Source organism: Bubalus bubalis, chromosome 4, assembly GCF_019923935.1.
Source record: "Bubalus bubalis isolate 160015118507 breed Murrah chromosome 4, NDDB_SH_1, whole genome shotgun sequence".
In the NCBI taxonomy this organism is placed as follows: Eukaryota; Metazoa; Chordata; class Mammalia; order Artiodactyla; family Bovidae; genus Bubalus; species Bubalus bubalis.
Genome location: NC_059160.1, coordinates 102,287,715 through 102,306,367, shown reverse-complemented (window position 1 = coordinate 102,306,367; position 18,653 = coordinate 102,287,715). Strand labels below are relative to the sequence as shown.

The window sequence follows — 18,653 nt, the reverse complement described above, 5'->3', positions numbered from 1 at the left end:
TAAAAAAAAGAGTAAGTTTTCTTAGGTAAAACAGAGTTAAAGTAAAGAAATTAGAGAATAGGATATAGTAAAGTAAAGAGATTCTGAGCTGAGAGCATATAACACAACACAACACTGGCAGAAACACTGCATGTATCCACCTGATTTCTAACTGTCTGAGAGAATGTGTGTGCATACGAACATACATAGTGGCAAGCAAAAGCAGACAGACATGTTTCATGGTGTCAGTAAACTATAGCAATATGTTCCTACTTTGTCAGATAATCCAAGTCTACATTCTGGTTCTACTACTATTAAGGTTTAAGTGAAGAAAGTGAAGTCGCTCAGTCGTGTCTGACTCTGTGCGACCCCATGGACCGCAGCCTACCAGGCTCTTCCGTCCATGGGATTTTCTAGGCAAGAGTACTGGAGTGGGGTGCCCTTGCCTTCTCCAACTGTAACTATTAAGGTTAACACTAAGCAAAACCAACCCTTGTAAGGTCCTCTGTTTCTACATCTCACAAGTGAAGGCACTGATACTGTTGAAGGTCTCTTCCGACATGGCAAGCTGTAGTTTCCTATCCCTGAGCTCTTCTGTCTCCCTTACTTCATCTCTTCAGTCTACAATAGCAATTTAATAAATGATAATCAGTACCCTTGACTGATAGATATAAAACATAATACATTTCACTCACAGGAAAGACTAATTCTATCTGATCTTACATGAAGATATTTTTTCAACAGTTCTCCTCACTAAAATACAGATGCAATTATTCAAGTAAGTGAATGTGGATCATTTTTTTCTTCCTATTCTCAGAAAACAAAAGTGCTAGCTGAAATTGTTTAAATTTGGGGGGAAAAAATTCTAGTAAACTCATCTATAAAAGCAAAATAAATAAAATTCTTGTATAATCAATTTCAGGGAGACTTACAAATTGTTCTGTAGAAGGAGAATCTTATTAAAAGGTATACACTGCTAAAAGTCAAGTTCTTAGGGGATGGGAGTTAGAGATAATACACAGGGGAAGTCTCAAATTCTCAATTACTTATTATCAAGTGAAAAATGCCTGAAAAAGGAAATGAAGTAAGAATTAAGTCATTTTTGCCCATTTTCTCTTAATTTAAATGTCTAATTTAATGAGGACTTAGGTAACTAGAATATCCAAGGTGGAAAGGAAAGAACAAATGAATGAATGCTATTTGATTTCAACTCGGAACAAACTTCTTACTCTGGACTGCCATATAAATTGACCAAAAGTAGAGCATATGTAGAAAGTTCATTAACTGTAGAATTAGACCTCCATATAAATCCTAGTTCTGCATCTTCTTGATCACTAGAGATGTTTCTCCAAGCTTCCCAAGTAAAACAGAAATAATTCTCTGCAGAGTATTGTGAGAACTATACCTAAGCAATACAAACAAACTCCCTTTTCTCATTATATATAAAAAAGTATCTGTTATAATACAAGGCAAAAAGATCATCAAAGGAACTTGCTATGTATATTAGAATGTTACAGAGCATCATAACAGATTTTTATCAATATTTTCCCCGTAGTGAAATTTGACTTGCAGTGAGATTTTACAACATGCTGAATTAGGAATTTCTAAGGCAAAATACTTCTAAAGGGCCTTATTTTTGTTATTCGGTTATCTAATCTAATACTTTTTAAGTGAATACCAGTAGTAAAACAGAGAATACAAAAATGAATTAGAGAAATGCACAACCACTAAGTTTTAGTAGGAACTAGGCAAATATTGGGTTTAAGAAGTTTATTAACAGTTAATATTTTTTACAAATCTGACACAATTTGTTTCCATTTGTACCATATGCATATGCTACTTGCTCTAAGAAAACTGAGCCAACAGAGAAATAAAGGACTACCATGTACTCAGAGCTGGGCCGCCTCATTTCTTGGCTGGCCTGGCGCATTGGTTTCAGGGTGGGCCTGTGCACCCTCCTCAGCACACTGATTCAGGGCAGCCACCCCTGTGGCCCAGCCACGGTCCTCCCCAGAAGCTTCTGCTGGATCCGTGTGCTTGCTGTGACTCACTTCTTCAGTCAGGTGTCCCTTTTCTTTCTCATCTTGCTTAGCTTTCTCTTCCCTGTTTTTATCTTCCTGCTCATCATTTTCACAACAGTCTTGATTAATTTTCTGAACTTTAGGATTTGGATCATTTTCAAAATTGGGGTTAAAATCAGTCAAGGTACCTTCAGTTGACCTAAATGGACTTGATGTATTGTTTGTTCTTGACTCAGATTTATTTAACTCCGTAGGATCTACAATATCTTCTGCTTCGTGTTTTTCTTCATTACTGTAATACTGTAGATTATGTCTAGGTACCTGATGATGTAAGTTGGCACTAACATCTATTTCTTTCTTATTTTTAATTCTGAGTACTGTTATGCGATTGTTTTGTTTCCTGTGTAAAGTGTTCTTTTTGTGAAAAATATTATGCCTGTATTTATTAACACTGGCAGCAAGAGGAGAAAGCGTAGTTGTGTCAGATAACAGATTCTGCTTGAAGCAGACAGAAGAAAAGAAACAGGAAAAGAAAAGGAAAAAAATAATAAAAATATAACACACAAGTGTTTTAAAATAAGATACAACAAATAATTCTACATTGATCAGACTTTATAAAGACACACTAGAAATGTATCACACACATAAATGGATACAATGTTATAATGTATCTTCCTAATTTATCTATGTGTTCTTGTCACAACAGAACTCATAACTACATTTAAAATCTACAGAAATCATTTGTAATGAAGCTTTATGCAAAGCATAAGAACCACAAATTTATATTATGTAAAAAGAATTAAAGAAAACATATATCTGTACCAAGTAAAAACAAAAGCTGGATTTATTATATTAATATTAATGAGAAGGATCTACTATTTCTAGTCAGATAAAGGCAGAATTTATTTCACTTTTAAACTTTAGAATTAAAACAATGAAAAGATATGCACTTACTGAAGGCCGAGAATATGCATCCTTTGAAAACTGCTTTTCTAAAGCATGAAGTTTTTCTTGGAGGAATTTATTTTGCAAATGTAAGTCTTCTATAACAGAATCTCGAGGAAGAGCTTGATGAGACCTATGAACAATAATCACAGACTTTACATTAAAATATAGAAAAATATATTTTTAACACTGTATTTTAAATTCTACAAAATTTCAAAACTATACAAAAATTAAATTGGGATATGACTATCCTATAAAATGATCCTCTACAGAGGATTTCATGGCTGGCCTCCTTTTTTTTTTTTTTTAATTTAATTTAATTTTATTTTTAAACCTGAAACACTGTATTAGTTTTGCCAAACATCAAAACGAATCCGCCACAGGTATACATGTGCTCCCCATCCTGAACCCTCCTCCCTCCTCCCTCCCCACACCATCCCTCTGGGTCGTCCCAGTGCACCAGCCCCAAGCATCCAGTAAAGTAAGAGTTAAAAAGCGTATTTTGATTTAAAGAAATGCATTAACATTTGTAAAGAACATACATCTATTTTGGGATTGTGTAAGATAACTGAATAAAAATACCTACTATTTTTAAAACATTACATAATAATTTCATAACATTCATGTGCTTCTCAAAAAGTTCAAGGATTTTAATAGGTTCTAAGTGGTGCCAGATAATCTATTTTTTCAGTTTATACTCATCTGCATGATGTACAAGGCCCTCCACTATCTGGCACAATCACATCTGTTCAACACAGTTGTCCACGAGTTTTCCCTTACTGAGGAAAATACATCCACTCTTATCCACACAAGAAAGATCACTTCTGCCCCTATGTCTCTGCTAGGGTTCTGTTTTCTTGGAATGTCCTTTCTCCCTTTAATAGCTACATGTGATTCATAAAATTCAGAAATTCACATTTGAACTGAGAGAGAAGACAAGTTGAAGTTCTCTTTTATAAAGTCTTCTCAATTATTTCAGCCTACATAGAGTCATACTGCTCATACTAGAAAAGAAGCTATTAAATATCTAAAAGTATTAGAAGGTTTCAAAAGTAAAATATTTTGATCCTTCTGAAAACTGCAAAGAAGAATAAAAGGATTTGGTTTTATTCTGAATATATGCTTAGACTAAGAAAAACAAGGACGCTAGATCCAGACAGTGGCTATAAACAGATGTCAAAATGAAGAAAAAATTTTCAATCACTTTGTTCTTCACCATCAAGGAAAATTCTGAAGAATTTAAGAAACAATTATTTAGAAGGGAAGGAAACGGAATATAGGTAGCTCATGAGGACTTAAAAAAGTAAATATTTTACAGACTGGGATAAAGTTCTGGAATTTGAAGTATCAGCACAGAGCTGATGAATTTACCTCTTCCTTTCCTCTAGTATTTCCTAGCCTCAATACAACACAGCTTGAAACATGAAGATGAGCATCAGCAAAGCTTCAAGTTCTAGCTTCAGCAGGAGCAAGGGCCCTTAAGAACACTTAATACTCTTAGGCACTGCAAAAATCCCTCCTTATTTTTCTCTCCTATGCACTCTCCTATCTCAACCCTCAGGCAATCCTAAGGCAGTGGTGGCAAAGGCTGCAAAGGAAATTCAAAGGAGCCGAAATTTTTAGGGAGAGGAATCTCCTCCAATTGGTAGAGCTGTGATTAGTAAAGGGGAAGGCAAAGTAGGGACCCCACCACCACATGTCCCCTTTTTTGCTCTCCTGCTGCTGGCTTAGATGCAGACAAGAGCACAATGGCTGAAGTGCACAGTATAACGGGCAACTAAAGCCTCAGATGTGCCTTAAAGACCAAAAAGGGGGGCTTCCCTGGTGGCTCAGCATTAAAGAATCTGCCTGTGATGCAAGAGACACAAGTTCAATCCCTGGGTCAGGAAGATCCCCTGGAGGAGGAAATGGCAACCCATACCAGTATTCTTGCCTGGGAAATCCCATGGAAAGAGGATCCTGGTGGGCTACAGTTCACAGTGTTGCAAAGAACTGGACACAACTTAGTGACGAAACAGTAACAACCAAAAAGGGGAGCCCGAGGAAACCAAATGCATCAGTGAGATGACAGAAGGAAAGAGCTCTAGAAAGGAATCTTATAAAGTAGTTAATGAAGTACTGAGCTCACTCCTGAGCATGCATGTATGCATCTGATCCTAATTTGAACATTAAAGAATCTGAGAACTGACCTAACAGAAGACAGCCAACATACCAGACTGTCAATAGGGAAGTGCTCAGGCAGAACAAAGCAAAAGAGCACTGTAAAAGTTTTGAAAATGGTACTGGAAGCACAGCCCACAGAAAGCAGGTTAAAAAATGAGGCTGAGCCTATCTGCTAAGTTGCTTCAGTCTTGTCCAACTCTGTGCGACCCCATAGACGGCAGCCCACCAGGCTCCCCTGTCCCTGGGATTCTCCAGGCAAGAACACTGGAGTGTGTTGCCATTTCCTTCTCCAATGCATGAAAGTGAAAAGTGAAAGTGAAGTCGCTCAGTCATGTCCAACTCTTCGCGTTCCCATGGACTGTAGCCTACCAGGTTCCTCCATCCATGGGATTTTCCAGGCAAGAGTACTGGAGTGGGTTGCCATTTCCTTCTCCAGAGACTATCTAGACCTGGTAAAACAAAAATACTGCATTTTCCACAGAATTCAATCAAGATCCAGAGTCACAGAATATAATGTTCAGAAGCTCAATAATATAATCTGTATTATGTGATGTAAAAAGAACCAGAAACATCTCTACTCACATGGGAAAAGAAAAACCAGAACTCAAGCTTAAGATAAAACATTTTCAGTTCAGTTCAGTCACTCAGCCGTGTCTGACTCTTTAAGATCCCATTGACTGCAGCATATAAGGCTTCCCTGTCCATCACCAACTCCTAAAGCATCCTCAAACTCATAGCCATCGAGTTGGTGACGTCATCCAACAATCTCTTCCTCTGTCATCCCCTTCTCCTCCCGCCTTCAATCTTTCTCAGCATCAGGGTCTTTTCTAATGAGTCAGTTCTTCGCATCAGGTGGCCAAACTACTGGAGTTTCAGCTTCAACATCAGTCCTTCCAATGAATATTCAGGACTTATTTCCTTTAGGATGGACTGGTTGGATCTCCTTGCAGTCCAAGGGACTCTCAAGAGTCTTCTCCAACACCACAGTTCAAAAGCACCAATTCTTCGGCGCTTGGTTTTCTTATTGGTCCAACTCTCACATCCATATATGACTACTGGGAAAACTAAAGCTTTGACTAGATGGACCTTTGTTGGCAAAGTAATGTCTCAGCTTTTTAATATGCTATCTAGGTTGGCCATAGCTTTTCTTCCAAGGAGCAAGCGTCTTTTAATTTCATGGCTGCAGTGACCATGTGCAGTGATTTTGGAGCACCCAAAAATAAAGCCTCTTCCTGTTTCCATTGTTTCCCCACCTATTTGCCATGAAGTTATGGGACCGAATGCCATGATCTTAGTTTGCTGAATGTTGAGTTTTAAGTCAACTTTTTCACTCTCTTTCACTTTCATCAAGAGGCTCTTTAGTTCTTCTTCGCTTTCTGCCATAAGGGTGGTGTCATATGCATATCTGAGGTTATTGATATTTCTCCTGGCAATCTTGATTCCAGCTTGTGCTTCATTCAGCCTGGCATTTCACATGATATACTCTGCAAATAAGTTAAATAAGCAGGGTGACAATATCAACCTTGATGTAGCCCTTTCCCTATCTGGAACCAGTCTGTTGTTCCATGTCCAGATCTAACTGTGGCTTCTTGACCTACACACACATTTCTCAGGAGGTAGGTAAGAAGGTTTGGTATTCCCATCATTTTAAGAATTTTCCACAGTTTGTTGTGATCCATGCAGTCAAAGACTTTGGCATAGTTAATAAATCAGAAGTAGATGTTTTTCTGGAAATCTCTGGCTTTATGTGTGATCCAACAGATGTTAGCAATTTGATCTATGGTTCCTCTGCCTTTTCTGAATCCAGCTTGAACATCTGGAAGTTCCTGGTTCATGTGCTGTTGAAGCCTCACTTGCAGAATTTTGAGCATTACTTTGCTAGCATGTGAGATGAGTGCAATTGTGTGGGAGTCTGAACATTCTTTGGCATTGCCTTTCTTTGGGATTGGAATGAAAACTGACCTTTTCCAGTCCTGGGACCACTGCTAGCTTCCTAAATTTGCTGGCATATTGAGTGCAGCACTTTTAATAGCATCATATTTTAGGATATGAAATAACTCAACTGGAATTCCATCACCTCCATTAGCTTTGTTCATAGTGATGCTTCCTAATCCCACTTGACTTTGCATTCCAGGATGTCTGGCTCTAGGTGAGTGATCACACCATTGTGGTTATCTGGGTCATGAAGATCTTTTTTTTATAGTTCTTCTGTGTATTCTTGCCACCTCTTCCTAATATCTTCTGTTTCTGTTAGGTTCATACTATATCTGTGCTTTATTGTGCCCATCTTTACATGATATGTTCCCTTGGTATCTCTAATTTTCCTGAAGAGATCTCTAGTCTTTCCCATTCTGTGTTTTCCTCTATTTCTTTGCATTGATCACTGAAGAAAGCTTTCTTATATCTCTCCATGCTATTGTTTGGAGCTCTGCATTCAAATGGGTATATCTTTACTTTTCTTCTTTGCCTTTCATTTCTCTTCTTTTCACAGCTATTTGTAAGGACTTCTCAGACAACCATTTTGCCTTTTTGCATTTTTCTTGGGAATGGTCTTGATCACTGCCTCCTGTACAACGTCATGAACCTCCGTCCATAGTTCTTCAGGCACTCTATCAGATCTAATCCCTTGAATCTATTTATCACTTCCACTGTATAATCATGAGGGATTTGATTTAGGTCATACCTGAATGGTCTAGTGGTTTTCCCTACTTTCTTCAATTTCAGTCTGAATTTGGCAATAAGGAGGTCATGATCTGAGCCACAGTCAGCTCCCGGTCTTGTTTTTGCTGACTGTATAGAGCTTCTCCATCTTTGGCTGCAAAGAATATAATCAATCTGATTTCGGTACTGACCATCTAGTGATGTCCATGTGTAAAGTCTTCTCTAGTGTTGTTGGAAGAGGGTGTTTGCTATGACCAGTGTGTTCCCTTGGTAAAACTCTGTTAGCCTTTGTCCTGCTTCATTCTGTACTCCAAAGCCAAACTTCCCTGTCACTCCAGGTATCTCTTGACTTCCTACTTTTGCATTCCAGTCCCCTATAATGAAAAGGACATCTTTTTTGGGTGTTAGTTCTAGAAGGTCTTGTAGGTATTCATAGAAACAGTCAACTTCAACTTTTTCAACATTATTTGTTAGGGCACACACTTGGATTACTGTGATATTGAATGGTTTGCCTTGGAAATGAACAGAGATCATTCTGTCGTTTTTGAGATTGCAGCCAAGTACTGCATTTTGGACTCTTTTGTTGACTATGATGGCTACTCTATTTCTTCTAAGGGATTCTTGCTCACAGTAGTAGATATAATGGTTATCTGAGTTAAATTCACCCATTCCAGTCCATTTTAGTTCACTGATTCCTAGAATGTCAATGTACACCCTTTGTATTTCCTGTTTGACCACTTCTAATTTAGCTTGATTCGTGGACCTAACATTCCAGGTTCCTATCCAATACTGTTTCTTACTGCATCAGATGTTACTTCCATCACCAGTCGCATCCACAACTGGGCGTTGTTTTCGCTTTGACTCTGTCTCTTCATTCTTTCTGGTGTTATTTCTTTGTTCTTTTCTGGTAGCATATGGGCACCTACCAACCTGGGCAGTTCATCTTTCAGTGTCCTATGGTTTTGCCTTGTCATTCTATTCATAGGGTTCTCAAGGCAAGAATACGGAAGTGGTTTGCCACTGCCTTCTCCAGTGGAGCATGTTTTGTCAGAGCTCTCCACCTTGACTGGTCTGTTTTGAGTGGCGCTACATGGCATGGCTCATAGTTTCATTGAGTTAGACAAGTTTGCGGTCCATGTAATCAGTTTGATTAGTTTTCTGTGATTGTGGTTTTCATTCTGTCTGCCCTCTGAGGGATAAGGATAAGGGGCTTCTGGAAGCTTCCTGATGCAAGAGACTGACTGTGGCGGAAACCTGGTCTAGTTCTGATGTGCGGGGCCATGCTTAGTAATTTCTGACTAAGAGTTACTGCTGTCTCTTCAAGTAGACTAGTAAATTCCTAAAGGAATTGTCTTGAACTTCTCTATGTTACCCAGTACCAATTATGGTATATGTATGGTTATATGCTTGTGCATTTTAATGTATTAGCTTACCTCATATATGATATGTCATTTTCTAAGTCAAGATTTCTCTTTTTTAATTCTTCTAACTCTTTTTCTGACTCCAACACTCGCACTGCCATAACCTGATCAACAGTCAGGCCAGTTGTTTTTAATTTCCTTTGCAGGGTAAGTTTCTCTTTATCAGCTCTGTGGGATTTAATACAGAATCATGAAAATGTACCATCCACTGTTCGGCTTGTTCAATTTATTAAATTGTAGCTTCCTTATTATAAGACGTATGTATGTACAAAAACCAGATCATTCTCTATTTGCTATGAGCTAAATTAAAGAAATTTCACTTAGAAATTGTTAAAATATATTTAACACATATTTAAAAATATTTAAAAAATAAAAAGTGAAATATAGATAATAAATGATAAAGCTAGAGAATTTCTCATTTTAGCAAGTACACAAAAACTATATAACTTCCAGGTAAATGAAAAAGTATACATAATTAATTAGTTTTACATTAAACTCACTTGGCAAAAAGATCCTTCAAAGTAGTCAATTGCTTTGTTAGAATATAGACTTCCCCCTCTTTCTCTTTTAACTTGTTTCGAACTCCCTCTATTTTGGTTTGCCATTTTTTACCTTCTTCCCACCGAATTACTTCTTCTCTGGCACTCTGTAAGTAATAACAAATTATTTACAAGTTTAATTACATGGATTTTAACCAATTTGAGTTCTTCTTTGGACTATTTCTATCAGTAACTCTTTTACTACAAAATACTAGTTAACTTGTAAGAAAATTTCAAGCTATTTTTCACACTACAGAATCAATTTATGAGTGGGTTGGTTATTGATTGTTACTGTAAACACTGAATATATCCAAGTCCCTCTATTTACTCTGAAATAATAATCCAGTCCACTGAAGGATTAAATAGGACACATCTGGGTCAAGAAGTAAGGATAAAAATGCCCAAATTTCTTTCCCAAAGGTCTGTACAAACCAATCTATATAAACAATTACACTGGGAAAAGTGATAAATACAGCTGAATACATATGGTATAAAGGGATTTTGGATGTACTGTAATGTCAGAAAGAAGAGTAATTTCTGATGAAGACTTACTGGTATCTCTTCAAGTAGACTAGTAAATTCCTAAAGGACAGACACTTGTCTTGAATGCCTCTATGTTACCCAGTACCACTTATGGTATATGTATCAGGTCCACAGATCAACAAATTATCTAGTCTTCAACTACACATTTAACTATCACTGCCTTAAACATATCAGTACATCTCTTCACATACCTTTTCTTTCATAGGTTTCATTTCTGCTTCATCCACCTTTCTTTCCAGTTGGCTTTCTAGCTTTTTAATTTTCTTTTGGAGTTCTTCAATTAAACTTTGTTTGTTATCTATCAAAGGTTTGCCCTAAAAAACAAGATGTAGGCAATGGCACCCCATTCCAGTACTCTTGCCTGGAAATCCCCATGGACAGAGGAGCCCGATAGGCTGCAGTCCATGGGGTCACGACGAGTCGGACACGACTGAGTGACTTCACTTTCCCTTTTCACTTTCATGCATTGGAGAAGGAAATGGCAAAATGCATTGGAGAATCCCAGGGACGGGGGAGCTTGGTGGGCTGCTGTCTATGGGGTCGCACAGAGTCGGACACGACTGAAGCAACTTAGGAGCAGCAATAGCTGCAGCAGTTTTACATTAAACAAGCATAAAAGTATCAAACAAAATACACAATAAATATTCCAACTGTAGAAACTTTGAGACTACAGCTAACCATACTTTCTAAATGACACTGTTGATATTTAAGCATAACATGGTTAACTACTTCTATATTTTAATAAGATATGCTACTTTAAAACTACTAATACAATAGAGGTCACTGAAGGAATTAGCGGCTACATTAATCAAAGTGATTTGAAAGCTAGTTTCAGCAAATATTATCAGTTCAGTTCAGTCGCTCTTCTCGACCCTATGAATCGCAGCACGCCAGGCCTCCCTGTCCATCACCAACTCCCGGAGTTCACTCAGACTCACGTCCATCGAGTCAGTGATGCCATCCGGCCATCTCATCCTCTGTCGTCCCCTTCTCCTCCTGCCCCCAAGCCCTCCCAGCATCAGAGTCTTTTCCAATGAGTCAACTCTTCGCAAATATTATAGATAAAATGAAAAAGTGGAAACAAACTACTACCTGTTTATTGTAAATCAAAACATTATCACAAATAAGATTACCTGTAATCCACTGGTTAATCTTTTAATTTGTCTCTTCAGTTCACTATTCTCTTGATCAACTGCATCTTTCTCTCTAAGCACTTTACCATAGGCTTTTTGTTTATTTTGCAGTTCATTGGTTAAATCATTCAAATTATCAGTTAGTGAGTTTTCTCTGTTTTTACTTGTTTTAAGAGCTTCTTTAAGTTTTAAAATATTTTCATTTAAATCTTCAATTTGCGACTAATACAAGACAAAGAAAGGTGTAAATCATGAAACTTCAGCAAATATCAATGATAAAATCAATAATAATAAAGTACACCACTAATACTTACTAATAAAGTTTCAATCTAAATTTTTAAGGACACACATACAAAAAAAACCCACCACAAACTACATAAATTCTTTTATCCTCATTTCAAATGAATTAAGTCTACTTTAAGGGAAAAAACAAAACATGAAAAAACAGTCTAAAGCAATTCATCTTCAGCAAACACCTAGAACCAAAATTTCATCAACTAAGCAAATGTTTCACTTTGGCTGAATTAATTTATTAGAAAAACAAGTAAATATCACTGTATACAAGGCGGTTTTTTTTTTTTTCAAACACTGTGAAGCCTAAGAACAGCATAAAACAAAAATCTTTTAGTAGTCTGTAATCTATTTTGTAAAGACAAGACATAAAACGGCAGCTCACAATACTAGACAGTATACATAAGCCACTAGAAAGGAGTTCCAAGCTGTCCTAGATAGCAACATTGATGGGATTATTGGTCCTTAATATATGTTTTGTTGAATAAATTATTACAGGCCCAAAGGGATTACCAATAGCCCTAATAGGAAATTAGTAGTATTATAGCAATTACACAAAATACAAACTCCCTTGGAAAAGTCAAAAATGGTTTCAAGAAAAATGACTGGAAGTATTTCAGGAATTCAGAGCAGAAATTTCAGACAAAGAGAAAGGGACTGATCATCACAGGGCTATACCTATTTACATAGTTATGACTTACTGGATTTTTACTGTCAATTATGCTAATAATCTCAATAGGTCCAATAGGAGATTTTAAAAATCTGAGTAAAATCCAGTCCTTACATGGTTTAATGGTGATAAAGGGCATATATAAATAAACCAAAAGTAAATAAAAATTACAAACAAAATAAAACATATAAAAACTAGATTTTTCATTTTATTCAAACTGTATGAAACTCTATGGAGAGAAATTTAAAAATCACAATTAAATGTACACATTTTAGAAAAAAAAATTTTCATATAGTAACAAACCTAATAACCGGGTAAGAAAATAATACACTGTTAAAAATTAAGAAATAATTTAAAAAAGAAAAGGCTTTAATGTTGGGCAGCCCTATAGATTAAATGTGGACTACATAATTTCCATAAACTATTTCAGGGGCTAAAAAAGGAAAGCCAATTAAGTCATATTATGAACTTAGCAAAAACTAATCTCACTTATCAATACAGAATTTAAAAAGCCTAAGAAAAATGTTTCTTAAATTTAATTCTATTAAGAGGACTGTCTTTTAATGGACTACTCTTTACTAACCTTCAAGACGATATTCAGTGAATATGGTAAAGATATTTAGTGTTCAAAACTGTGAGTATGTGTACATCTATGCACTAATTATTTATTAGAATAAATTCCTTATTCATTACCAAAATTATTATATATCTAAGTGAATTTTCTTCCAACAGGAATTAGTGGGAACTCTGTTATATGAATGCACACGTTCATGATCACCTTTAGCTCTTTAGTATGTCGATCCACAATTTGTTGAACATTGAGATTTGCCTCTTTCTGAGAAGTCATGGAAATAATACGTTCTTCAGCTGCTGCTGTCATTTCTGCCCGAAGTTCCAAAAGTGCCCGACTAAGTGCCTAAAAATTTCAAACCATACATAATTTTTTTAAAATGACACTTTATATGAGAAACATGTAATATAAAATATACATAAGATTCATTACTTTAAACTATTCTCTTATAATACCATATGTTTAATCAGTGTTCACAAACAATCCAGCTGTTTCAAATGGATTTCCATTAGTAAGTGAACTCAATTCTTCCCAAATTGAGTGTGAGAATTCAAAATCTTGATAATGGTAATTGTGAAAATCTAGCATTAAATCAAGGTGAAGGCAATGGCAGCCCACTCCAGTACACTTGCCTGGAAAATCCCATGGACAGAGGAGCCTGGTAGGCTGCAGTCCATGAGGTCGCTAAGAGTAGGACACAACTGAGCAACTTCACTTTCACTTTTCACTTTCATGCATTGGAGAAGGAAATGGCAACCGACTCCAGTATTCTTGCCTGGAGAATCCCAGGGACAGAGGAGCCTAGTGGGCTGCTGTCTATGGGGTCACACAGAGTTGGACACAACTGAAGCGACTTAGTGGCAGCAGCAGCAGCATTAAATCAAACAATCTGCATCACACAACCCAGACATGTTTTGTTCTCAAAATTCTAAGCTGAAATGTTTATTTAAATTACTCATTTAATATATGCTTCCATGTGAAATTAATTGAATTTAAGAAGACAAAGTTACAAGATTAGAAAAGACTTAAAATCTGCCAATAAATTTCATGAGCTAGCACAGAAAAACAGCACCTTCTAAAACAGTTAATTATATACAAAATCTGAGATAAATGGAAAACAAACTAATCAACCTGTTAATCCACTGAGCAACTCCTTTTCACAGCACTGTCTCTGAGATCTCCTTTAATCTTTCCTCCTCTTATCCTATCTCCTTCTTAATCCCCAGAATTGTTTAAAATTTTTCAATTATTTAAATTGTTCAAAATGGCCTCAGTAACAGAGCATCCTAACAGAAAAGGAGAGAAAATATTTTCAAGAAGATTTCTCTTTATTTCCTATATTAACCCACAAATCAGACTGATAACATAGAAAGATAAGTTAGACGATGCATAGATGTAAGTGTTAGTAGCTCAGTCGTGTCCGACTCTTTGTGACCCTATGGACTGCAGCCCACCAGGCTCCTCTGTCCATGGAATTCTCCATGGAGTGAGTAGCCATTTCCTTCCTCAGGGATCTTCCCAAACCAGTGATTAAACCCAGGTCTCCTGCATTGGAGACAGATTCCTTACTGTCTAAGCCACCAGGAAAGCCCAAGTTGGACTATATTTGAACTTAAAAACACCACCAATTTATAGGGTTTTCTAAAAGAGTTATGTTGAAAAACCCAAACTTGCTTAACAGCTTAAGATAATGCTTATACTTTTTATTACAAGAGAGAGATGCATGCTATCATCTTTTACAAATCTTCACTAAAAGCATTCTACCACATGTTTTTTTGAAATCTTGTTAACTTTCTATTGTTACTTACTTTTTGTTGTTTCTCTTTCAAGGCTAATTGGCTCTTTAGCCTTTCTACTAGATTTCTCATTGTAGTTGTTGGAGCTCTTGAATTTGCTTCTTTTTGAGTCTGAAGTTCAGATTTTAAACTTTGTGACTCCTTTTGTGATTGCACCAGAAGACACCTCAAATCCTCTACTTCTGCTTTTATTTTTTTCACTTCATCTGCATGATTTTCTTGGAGCCTAATATACAGCAAACATATGTATTTAGTAGAGTGGTTGCTGCAATTAACAGTTTGATTGATACAAATTTTACAAAGAACAAATGTTTGGTCCTCAGTATCCTTAAAAATCTAAGTCTCAATCTAAATCCTGAAAGATGAACAATTCTTTACTTAATTACTATTTAACTTAACATAAAATAGACTTTCTTCCAGTTTCTGCCTACTATGTTTTTGCAACAACTGCATCAGTAATTTGTGGCTCTAGATGAAATAATATAGAGAATGAACAAAATAACACTTTAAATATTATGGTTCCTGCAAGATGCAACTGCTTGCTTTATATAAGGGTTTCTCAACCATAGCACTATTAACATTTTTGCTGGATAATTCTTCATTGGGGGTGGGGGCTACTGTCTATGCATTTTAAAACATTTAGCGGTATTCCTTGCTTCTACCCACAAGATGCCAGTACTACTCATAGTCATTCATCAAAAATGTCTACATCAAATGTCCCTGAGGGGAGAGGAGAGCAAAATCACTTCTGCTTGAAAATCACTGCCCTATAGTGACATTTACAAAGACAAAATATAAACTTTCACAGAAACCATCCATGTGTTCTCTTAATTTGTATATGGTTGTAAAGTCACCAGTACTGCATCTATAATTCTGTAGCTCTATACTATATGGAAGTAGATACTATAGTAGTAACTAAAGACTTTTTACAGCTGAAGTGACTATGCACGCATTCATGCACAAAGACTTAGTAAATTCAATTAGTCCTACTGCTCATTCAATATTAGTCTCATAAATGGAATTACATCATTACATCCAGTTCACTGTACTTACATTGATACTACATTAATAAGGCCATCAATATTGATATTCAAATTATTAAACTTTGTTCAATGAAAGGTATGTTAAACTATCAGCAGGTACAGTATTAAACAATCTGAGACTTGTTTTGTACAGCAAAAACTTAAGTCACTTTAAATAATCATCATACTGTAAAAATATAAGGTTTCACTAAAGAAATCACACAGAACTATAATTTCCTAAGACACATTAAAATATGCATACCATTGTGTACACAGAGAATAAAAGTATTAACTTTAGGCTAAAATGACAGAGGTACAAAACAATAACTTCAAGTGTTTCAGGTGGTGAAACAGTAAATATACAAGGTGATATCAAAAGTTGATTATTTTCAACATCCAAGAATCAGATTCAGAAATGAGAGAAATGTTATGCTCTAAAATATGACAGAAACTTATATACCACATGCTACTTTAATTCTCTTTTCTCTTAGAGAATAATTCATTTAAAGTGGCAGCTTCTTAATAAAGCAAAAATAGTGTTAGCTTTGTCAGAAGCATCTTGGATAAATGAATAAATCAAAGGTTCTAATAAGGACCTCAGAGATGGAATAGAATTATAAGTCAAGTAGTTTACTTTCTCATTTTTTTTCAGATAAGAAACTGAGCACCAGAGATAGTTCTGTGATTACAAAATACCTAAATATAAACCTATCTTATTTTATTATTTATTTATGGCTGTTCTGGGTCCTTGCTGCTGCATGCAGGCTTTCGGTGAGTGGTGGGGGCTACTCTCTAGTTGCTGTGTGTGGGCATCTCATTGAGGTGGTTTCTCTTGTGGTGGAACATAGGCTCAAGAGCATGCAGGGCTCAGCAGCTGCAGCACTTGGGCTCAACAGTTGAGGCTACAGGCTCCGGTGCACAGGCTCAGCAGTTGTGGAGCGTGGGCGTTGCTGCCTTGCTCCATGTGCAATATTCCCGGACCAGGGATTGAATCCTGGTCCCTAACCACAGGATCACCAGGGAACTCCTATACCTATTTTAGTTTTAAAATGTATACTCTGATAAATGAATGAACAATGTTTAGAATTTCTAATATAGAGAATGCTTTGAGCCCTCCAATATTGATGTGGTTAATAAAAAAGATTAATATTTCATTCAACAAATATTTGAGCCTTAAATGTATGCCATAAACTGTTGCTGCTGCTAAGTCACTTCAGTCGTGTCCAACTCTGTGCAACTCTATGGACAGCAGCCCACCAGGCTCCTCTGTCCAAGGGATTCTCTAGGCAAGAATACTGGAGTGGGGCCACAAACTGTTACAGGTATATAAATAAAAGTTTTGTATTTATGTTACTTTAAAATTTTCAAACTACTTCCATACATAGCATCATTTGGCCTTCATATAACCACCTTGAAAGACCCAGAGTAAGTATTGTCATTTTCCTTTACAGATAATAAAAAGGAAATTTTCAAAGGTTAAAGATGAGATTCTACACAAGAATCTTTTGAGTCAGACTGACTAGATTCAAATCATGGCTTTCCCATCTTCTCCTAGGCATGTTACTGAGGCCTTCTGTAGCTTAGCTTCCTATCTGCAAAATGGAGTGACTATCCCATATCATCAGTAGTACTGAGGATAAAATGAGATAATATAGTAAATATTTTTAGACCAGTGCATGATATAACAAATGCTTACATTTATATTTATTATATCATTATTCCCATTTTCCTATATTTACAATATATTTCTAAGACTTACCGTAATTTTATATTTTCAAACTCTTTGATTTTTAATTCAGTGATTTCTTTTTGTCTCTCTAAATCTTGAGATACTTGTTTTAGTTTGATCACAAGTGAGGAGAGAGAGTCATCTTGTTCTGCTACTGTCTGTTCCATCTCAGCCAAACGAATAAAATGCTTGTTGGTAGGAACTGGAGTGGGAGACTGTTTTATTAAATCCTATGAAATATCATTATATTAGCCATGAGCAGGTACAATGCAATGCCATACTTATAATTTTAACTTGGTTCCTTAAATGATCAAAACAATATCAAATCTAAAATGTAATGAAGGCAATGAAGGCTTAGAGAAGACAGGAAATAGAGATCTTATTCTTCGTATTCCCAGCATCTGGCAAAGTACCTACATGTAGGGAAGGATCAATAAATAAATGTTGATTGAATTAATGAGTTAAAGTTTGAGGAAGGTAAGGTTTGCATGTTAGGAAAAGAAAGACAGGTCATTTTGCACATACAGAATACAATGATCAAGAGGCAAGAATAAACTGAATTCAGAAAGCAGTTAGATACAGGTACAGATTTAAAAAGACAGACAGAGATCAGAGGAAGAAATAGAAACATGATTTTCTAGGCAGCAGTAAGCTATAACAAATGCAGGTCTAGGGAAAAAAATGATCAGAGCTGTGTTTTCAGATTATTCTGGCAAAAAAAAAAAAATGTAGGATGGCTTCCAATCCCCTCTCCTCCAAAACAGAGCTAAATTTTCATCTGTATGGTCTGAAAAATCAATAAAGAATAGAACAAAGTTCCTAGACTCTTACCCAAACTGTAATCTTACCCAAGCTGTTTCTTTGAATTTACTGAGTGAATTATCAGCCTGCAGTTCTAATTTACGATGAAGAATATGAAGTTCTTCTTCATGTTTCTTAACAATTTCTCTTTGTTCCTGTTTTATAACAAATTAAAACTATAGCTTACATTGTGATTCAAATAAATTTACATTCTAAAAGTCTTAAATATTTTATCTTTAATATACTAAAATCCTTATGAGAGGGAAGGAACAACATGTGCATACATTTCTCTAGCACATGTTCAAATTGACAAGCCTAGCCTTAGAGTATAATTTATTCTTAATATTAGAATAATATGGATTCATTAT

The 18,653-nt window shown here is 36.0% G+C and overlaps 1 protein-coding gene across 9 annotated transcripts in view; it reads right to left on the bottom strand.

The window, feature by feature from the left end:
• Positions 1 to 18,653, bottom strand: part of CEP290 (centrosomal protein 290) — a 96,641-nt gene that overhangs the window by 18,520 nt on the left and 59,468 nt on the right. For 8 of the 9 annotated variants that reach the window (XM_044941847.1, XM_044941846.1, XM_044941852.1 and 5 more), the window contains 9 exons: positions 18,333 to 18,440; positions 17,515 to 17,714; positions 14,746 to 14,959; positions 13,145 to 13,282; positions 11,406 to 11,627; positions 10,464 to 10,586; positions 9,691 to 9,836; positions 9,203 to 9,358; positions 2,955 to 3,078 (listed from right to left, as the gene is read on the bottom strand). In XM_044941847.1, the coding sequence (XP_044797782.1) occupies positions 2,955 to 3,078; positions 9,203 to 9,358; positions 9,691 to 9,836; positions 10,464 to 10,586; positions 11,406 to 11,627; positions 13,145 to 13,282; positions 14,746 to 14,959; positions 17,515 to 17,714; positions 18,333 to 18,440 (1,431 nt within the window). Of the gene's footprint in view, positions 1 to 1,103; positions 2,496 to 2,954; positions 3,079 to 9,202; positions 9,359 to 9,690; positions 9,837 to 10,463; positions 10,587 to 11,405; positions 11,628 to 13,144; positions 13,283 to 14,745; positions 14,960 to 17,514; positions 17,715 to 18,332; positions 18,441 to 18,653 lie in introns of those variants that run through there. The other variant, XM_044941851.1, reaches the window with a different exon arrangement.